This window comes from Elaeis guineensis, chromosome 14 (assembly GCF_000442705.2).
Source record: "Elaeis guineensis isolate ETL-2024a chromosome 14, EG11, whole genome shotgun sequence".
In the NCBI taxonomy this organism is placed as follows: Eukaryota; Viridiplantae; Streptophyta; class Magnoliopsida; order Arecales; family Arecaceae; genus Elaeis; species Elaeis guineensis.
The window spans coordinates 66,694,815-66,702,620 of NC_026006.2; the positions used below are offsets into that span (position 1 = coordinate 66,694,815).

Consider the following 7,806-nt stretch of genomic DNA (forward strand, 5'->3'; position numbering starts at 1 on the left):
AAATAAAAAGATAAAAACCTATTTGATAACTATATTTTTAAAGTGCCGAAATTTTAGTATTTATTTATCTAATAATCAAATTGAGAACATGCTTTATAATAAGAAAGTGATGATAGAGGATATTGCATAACATTTTCAATTATTTATCTATTTATACTATAAAAAAAAACTCGCATAATATTTTTAATTTTATAAATTATTTATTTTTATATTTTAATCTAATTATCCAATGATGTTTTTAATACTTATTATAAATAAGTAATATATTTATAATAGCATTATATAATTATAATAATGTTATAATATAATAATATAATTGATTATTGTAATATAGTATTATAAAACTATGGAGATGGTGATGGAGATCATGATAGTAGTGAGAAAGATAGTGGAGGTAGAGGTGATATTGGTGCTAAATGTAACAACAATATCATAACAACAATAATATCATAAAGATAACAATTGTATCGATGGCAATAATGACAACAACAATGATAGCAATCGTGACAATGATGGTAATAGAGGCTTGATGATGTAATGGAAGTGACAGTAGTAAGGATACATGATGGTGTGAAGGTGGTCATAATAAAAGAGGATGGTAGTAGTAATGACAGTAACGATGATGGAAGCAATAGTAATATAGTTGAAGTAAATAATGATAACAACAATGGCATAGCAACATAAAATTGATGATGGCAATAGTAAATATGACAAAAATGGTAAAGGTAGAGGTGATAATGTTGAAATATGAATAATAGTAGTGGAGATGTGTTGGTTGTGATGATCAAAAACATAATTTTTTTTTAAAAAAAATATGAAAAAAAATTCTTTCTTTCATATTTTACATAAATAATAAAAATATTATTAAAAATAAAAAAAAGCAACAAATACATTTTTTATCTTGATTTATATAATTTTATTTTAAGGTAAATTAAAAAATAAAAAGGAATACCACATGGACCTAAAAGCACCTTATCTGGCCTTGCCCTTTCTATTCATTTGTTAAAAAAAAATGGAAAAATTTAAATTATCGACTGTGCAATCACATTTATCATCCAATGTAGGTCTCAAAAAAATTCAGAAATTTGCTATCGAAGCCATTCATCATGTTTCTCACGTACATCACACATTATTAATATTGTTTTATATAAAAAGCACATCATGTAACAAGAGAGAGTATTTCCATAGACCACACACTGATTATAATGAAATTATATAATACCAGGCACTAGCAGGAGAAAATTAAGTTTGCCCGGCTATATATTGCTTTTGTATCAATACCACTTTTTGGATACACAAAAATAAATTATTCCTTCCTATTTGATGATGATCTACATGGTTTATGATGATTTCCGCTTCTCCCAGACGGTGCACTTCCACAAATATGGGAACAAAATTCACCACCATGTGGTTAGACAAGAAAATAGACTGCGCTCTGTAAAATAACTGACAAAATCACTATGGTGGCATGCAATCAATTTCAGAAAACTTTGGCCTGATCTGAGAAACAAAATGAAAGAGCTCACTGTAATATTCTGTAAGAAAATATACACAGGCCCTTCTCAATTCTCATAATGTTCACCAAATCAGCCTTGTATAAGTTAAACTTCCCTCACCTGTGCACTCCCATCAACATGTAAACTTGTTCTTGATTATTCTTCCCTGCACTTGTCCTTCCAGTCCAAGCAAGCACTGCTGCCAGGGGAAGAACTCACAGCAATGACCTGGTTGATATACATTGTGGTAAGAGGTGCAGCAGCCAGCCATAGCGCAGTCAGGAAGCTGGCCTTCTCATTCTCAAATTGCATACATTTTCTTGTACTCATTGTTGAACAAATCCCCATCAGACAAACCGGAAGGAGAAAATGATCGCGACCTACTTAGTGACGACCGTCTGATGTTTCTCAGCTTCTTAGCCTCGATCCGATGGGCAATCACCCAGTAGAGCATGGTGCCCAATGTTGTGGCTAATATGGTAGTCCCTATAATTGTCACTCCAATGGCCAACCACCTCTCATGCTTCCCTACTACAATGAAAGACAGTGCGAGGAATGCAACACTAATAAGCACACATGCTAGCCACATAAGCTTGTTGATGATTGCCATCATTTGTTTCTTTGCCTTGCTCTCTATAACCACTACAGAGGTTTGTACCACAACAACAGCTAAAGATATGAAGAGAGCCACGGAGTCGAAGATGAAAAAGATCATGAAAGGTGTTTGGTGTGCGATGTTGGCTTCCCCTAAAGTGACCCCAGGGGCCAGGTTTTCATACTCTACATATTCACCAGGAACGGTGAAGATGGCTGCGAATGCTACAGTGGCAATGAGGACAGCAACAACAGTGTTGGAATTGATTGCATTGTTGAGGCCCTCTGCATGTAGCTTGTTCAACTTCTTCGCAATTCCCTGCACACGTTTCCTGGTCTGGCGGGTGTGCTCGAGCTGGGAGTGGACCTCGTGCTTTATCTCACTTACCTGTTGCTTTAGTTCACGGGCAGGATTTGGAGGTCTAATGGTCCTGGCGTTCTGGACACCATGCTGTACTAATATGGTGGCAACATCTGTATTTCCCATTTTCTCAGCAGTGTCAAGCGCCGTCTCTCCTGATTTATTGATAGTTTTAATATCGATTTCCTCAAGCTCAAGAAGTCTTTTTACAATCTGCACAAAAATTTCTTAATGAGTCCATAAATTTAGTAAATCTGAGTAGTCTATGAAAAATATTTAAAAACAAAACTAGCTTGCCAGGGGTCTTGAGAAATATTTGGGAACACATCTTTCATATGCTAAAGGTGCTGGAGGACATAAAGATAACAAAAGAATCAAGAAGAAAATACAGTAGCAGGTTGGCTATAAAAGGGGCTTCAACACCATAGCCTTGACTACCTTTTCCCTCATCAGGTGATGCGATATGCCAGAAACAACATGCTCATGCCATATGTAATGTAGTTGTAGCCATTATGGCTTAGCTACGCAACCTCAAGGCTCTAATACTTAATAAACTACAGCTGTAAGGGCAAGAATGTATAAAATCTTCTGAATAAATGTGCTGTCATTTTGTTTCTAACATGAGCAAATGTGTTATCTCACTACTCTGGTTGTATTTCAGAGGTAGGTTTCTTAACTTTATGATGATGGTAATGAGCAACAGGCAACCACCATCCATTGTTCTTATTCTCAGTTCTTAACTTTCCTAGGAAGTTTGTATAAGAAGATTGAATATTCTGTCTAAGAAATATTCTACATGGAAACCCTGGGCAAAATGATTCTTTTTTTTTTTTTGAGAGAGAGAGAGAGAGAGAGTTCAGTGATGATTTATATGGCCTTTGATCAAGTCCAGAACTCCACCATTGGATTGGAAAAGTATTTCCACAGCAGTACCAACAGTAATTTTCATTACTGTGATAGTTATTTCCCATAATACCCCATAAATCAGAATATTGTATTTGTAACCTAGAAGACTCTGAATGCCCTCCTGCCCAAGATTCAGTTCTCATCTTTGATGTAATTGATGATATGCCAACAACCAAAATGCTAAAAATTTTATGTGCTGGAAACTGATGATGAAAAGATATTAAGTAGCACGCTCATCATTTTTATTTGCTGAAGACAAGAGTCCCCATCTACAGATCAAATAGAGTTGCATGCTTTCTTTTTCCTTTTTTTTCTCTCTTCTTTTGCAAAATGGTGGCAAATTTGGCGACTCTTCTGGGTCAATGATAGGACTAATGGCACTGCAATCCTGCAGGCTATGATAAAGCATAAACATTCTGATCATAATATCAATAATAAAGATTTGAGAAATGAAGAATAATCTTCTTTAAGCAACATTGCTTATGAGCTAAAAAATCCACAGAAAACTTACAAGAATCAAAACATTGGCCCAATAAAGTTTTTGAACCATCAAATTTACTAAAGGCAAAGTTGAATGTACAGAATATCTTGACTAGCAAATACCACCTAACTTCGTCAAAGGCTCCTAATAATCATACTCAGAATCAACACTGGATAGCCTCCTTACTCAATGCACTCGATGAACAAAAAAAAGCCATCCTACATGTTTCTCAAGCCAAACTGCATACGCATGATGAATTTATCAGCCACTTGGTCAAGAAAACCTCTATCACACAAATTAATCTTACAAAGATGATAGGGAAGCATAATAAGCCTTGGACATTTCACTGTTGTTCCTATAATATCAGTTCATTTTTGGTGGTGTTAATTCTGTTCCTGCTACATCATGATTCAAGATAAGCATTTTAATGCATTCTTGTCTTTTCAAATAATATATTGCTGTAATTAAGTTGCATCTGACCACATCTCCTTTTAATATGGACAATAGACAAAAAAACAAAATGTAAGATAAGTATGGGCTACCTGCAATATTTAACAAATATCGCAAATTACAGAATGCAATGAAAATAGGCACAGGAGCAATAAAGCCAATAATTACTAGATTTAGATTTATCTGCAGTTTGCACTGGAAATAACAGTGATGGCTTGGCATGGTGATCAACAAATGACATGGCAAGTGTTCCTTAAAACTCATGTAGAAGCCACCAACATCCAGAAGTATTGCAAAATGCGGATGATGAATATATTGATAATTGATCACATTAAGAAAGTAAAATATTGAGAAAATATAGTCTTCATAAAAACAATAAATGTCTTGAGAGCTATTCACCTGAGTACGACCCTTCCTAGCTGCTATTTGAAGGGCCGTATTGCCCTTTGTGTCCACCAAGTTGACTGGAGTGGTTTCACATTTGAGAAGCTCCTCAATAACGTCTAAGCTTGTTCCCTTGACAGCCATGTGAAGTGCGGTCTGTCCTTTCTTATCAGTTCTAGTAGCAATTCCAGGGTCTCTGTTCAGAAGAGCTTTGACAACTTCCAAGTGCCCATTCCTTGCAGCAGAATGCAGAGCAGTTTTACCATTGCTCCTTGCAATGAGTGCCAAACTCCCATCAGCTTCCAATAGGAGATTCACCACCTCGATATGGCCTTGTGTGGCAGCAGTGTGTAATGCTGTGGTGTTTGACAAGTCCACAGTCATTGAGAGTTCTGGAAGAGCCATCAAAAGCTCCTTTACAACATCTAGCCAATGTAATTACTTAGTTAGTCAAATGGTGATAAAACGAAATCCATATTTAATCAAGAGAGAGATGCTGATGTTTAATTGATACCGGAGGTGACAGATTCTCCAACTTCCCTGACTATGTATGGATGCGACCATGCAGTCTACCAATGACATCTCAAACATGCAATTTAGCAGCTCAAAATTAAGAAAATAACATCAACACATTGACTTATTTAGGTGTCTACTAGTGAAACAGCTTTCTCATGCTAACTATTTTTTTGACATGCAGAACCTCTTTCCTATGTCTTAACATTATTTTTGACTTAATTAGAGCACATGTACACACAACTTCGTTAAGGTAGTCACCTATCTGCATCGATGAAAGATCGATAGATAAGAGACAAAGAATTAGAAATAAAGACCAACAAGTGAAACAAGAAAAGATAATAGTGAAATAATGTTCAGATTTAGGATGAACCATTCTGTAAACAAAAAAAGAAAAGAGATAAAGAACTATTCGGACAACATTTTACTCAAGATAATCAGGGAAAAGAAGTGACATAAACCTCAATCCTCTGTATCCAGGTAAATTATTGTCTTGCATAATAAATTTTAGAAAAACTTAGGAAAAGGGTATTGCATTTCTGAAGAACTAACAACTGAATAGAATATCTAGAACTTTGCCACATTGATCGACAATGTTTACGTTCAAAAGCAACATTTTTTATGATAGAGTTCATACCTACATCCCCTTGCTTAGCAGCTATGTGCAGAGCATCGTAACCATTCTTAGCCTTTATTCCAGCCATGAAAACATCATGGTACTTGATCATTTCATTCACCACATCAACATACCCATACTCGGCGGCAACAAACAGCGCAGTTTCACCTGCCTGATTCTGCTTCATCAGCATCTCTTCCAATTCCTCCTCATTGGCTCCTGAAATGATCTCCTTCACCACTGTCAAATTTCCTGCCCTTGCAGCCGAATGCAACGGAGTGTCATCCCGTTTCCCCGTCAGCTGCTTCGTCATCTTCTTCCGGCGGAAGCTCTGCTCTCCGACCACCAATTCCATCTTTCTAACCTTGATGTACCGCAACACCTCCTAATCTAAAATCTCCTTTCAGATCAAAAACTCAAATCCAGAGACAATCTCTGCAAAGCATCATTCCAGTCGCCATGATCGGAAGCCTCAGAACTCAAAGTAGCCAGGTGAATTATACAATCCCACATCATGAAGCCCTGCATCCAAAAGCAGCAGGCCAATTACCGCAAAGTTTTGTACTTTCTGAATCCATCCCCCCTGGCTCCCCCCAGCCTCCCATCTATCCACCATTCTCTAACATCAACGACAAAAAGCAATAAAGATAAGGAAAAAGGAATAGAAAATGGTAAAGGGGAATTCCTGCTGCAGTGCCTCGCCACTGCCACAATCTAAACAAATGAGCCCCATTTGGACAGAATTAACTATTGGCTGCCGTGGCCTCCCATCAATGACACAACGAGGACGCAAGAAAACAAGATGATCACCCATATGGCCTCAACACTTTCCATATCTATGCATAAAAAAGATAAACACAAAAGCACCAGAGCTTCCCCCCAGCTCGAATCTTCTTTTAAAAAATTTAAAAGACAATCAAAACAAGACGAGGGGAAAAAAAAATTAGGATGGTAACATCACATGGGTATTGCGTACACGACATTTGGGTAGAATCCAGAGAAAGATAATATATGCAGGAAATATTAATGAGAGAACAAAGAAAAAAAAATAAAAAAAGAGACAAGATCATCAAGGCTCACATGGGGGGATGGGAGAAACACATACCTGCAATGGTGCTATCTATGATTCAAGACCCAAACCCATCCCCTGCCATGTGGAAATGGGCTCCTGCCTCCATTTCATTCAGGGAGCCATGAGACCATGGAAGCAGCAATCCTCTCCGAGGGGGGGGCCTTTCATCAAATGATGAGGAGAGGAACCATTTAAATCCATAAGAAACGGGGATGGAAACATCTGCTTATTTTATCAATTAATAACAGATATATAGATGTCTTCACTGAAGTATATAAAGCAGGTGATCGTGGCGTTCGATTGGAAGAAGGAACAGCATTAAGGTGGAGAAAATCTTCGGGAGTATTTACTAATTTAGACAATTGAATAACGAATTAGTAGTTAGAAATTGTATTGTCTGAATCAGAAAATTTATTGGATTTGACGAGGGCGACAACGACCCAAGAAGGACATTGACCGTTGACGAGGGAAGGCCGGATGGGACCCGCCAGAGTACGGCCGGAGTGGGGCCCGTGTAGGGGTTCAGTTTTTACGGCCGTAACCAATAAAAGAAAAGGGCGTTTTTATCGCTTCCTTGGTTAGCTATTACCACCCGAAGAGGCGCGCCAAGCTGATCGGACGGATCGGGTGAGGAAGAAGGGGAGAGATTGCGCTGCTCCGCGGGTAAGTTTATGCTACCGGTCTCCGAACTTGGGTTTCGGAGACCCCAGCACACGTGTCGGGGTTCGCCACGAACCGACCGAGGAACGACCGGGCCGGGTGCATGTCAGAGGGCCGCTGGAATTCTGCACGTGCCGCAACTAACACTTTTTGACCGACTTCAACAGTGACCGTTTATTAATTAATCCAACGTCGTGATCCATTTGGCTTCCAATCCAGGCCGCAGGAGGGAAGCACTCCAAACTTGTCCCGACATTAGATTAATGCTTCCAC

General features: G+C 38.0%; 1 protein-coding gene across 1 annotated transcript; it reads right to left on the reverse strand.

The window, feature by feature from the left end:
* Positions 1–1,161: 1,161 nt before the first annotated feature.
* LOC105057010 (ankyrin repeat-containing protein At5g02620) lies at positions 1,162–7,337 on the reverse strand. Its single transcript, XM_010939436.4, has 4 exons — positions 6,907–7,337; positions 5,823–6,323; positions 4,688–5,097; positions 1,162–2,664 (listed from the first exon to the last, which is right to left on the reverse strand). Exons 2-4 carry the CDS (start codon positions 6,154–6,156, stop codon positions 1,798–1,800), a joined length of 1,611 nt encoding a protein of 536 aa, XP_010937738.2. The 5' UTR covers positions 6,157–6,323; positions 6,907–7,337; the 3' UTR covers positions 1,162–1,797.
* Positions 7,338–7,806: the final 469 nt, after the last annotated feature.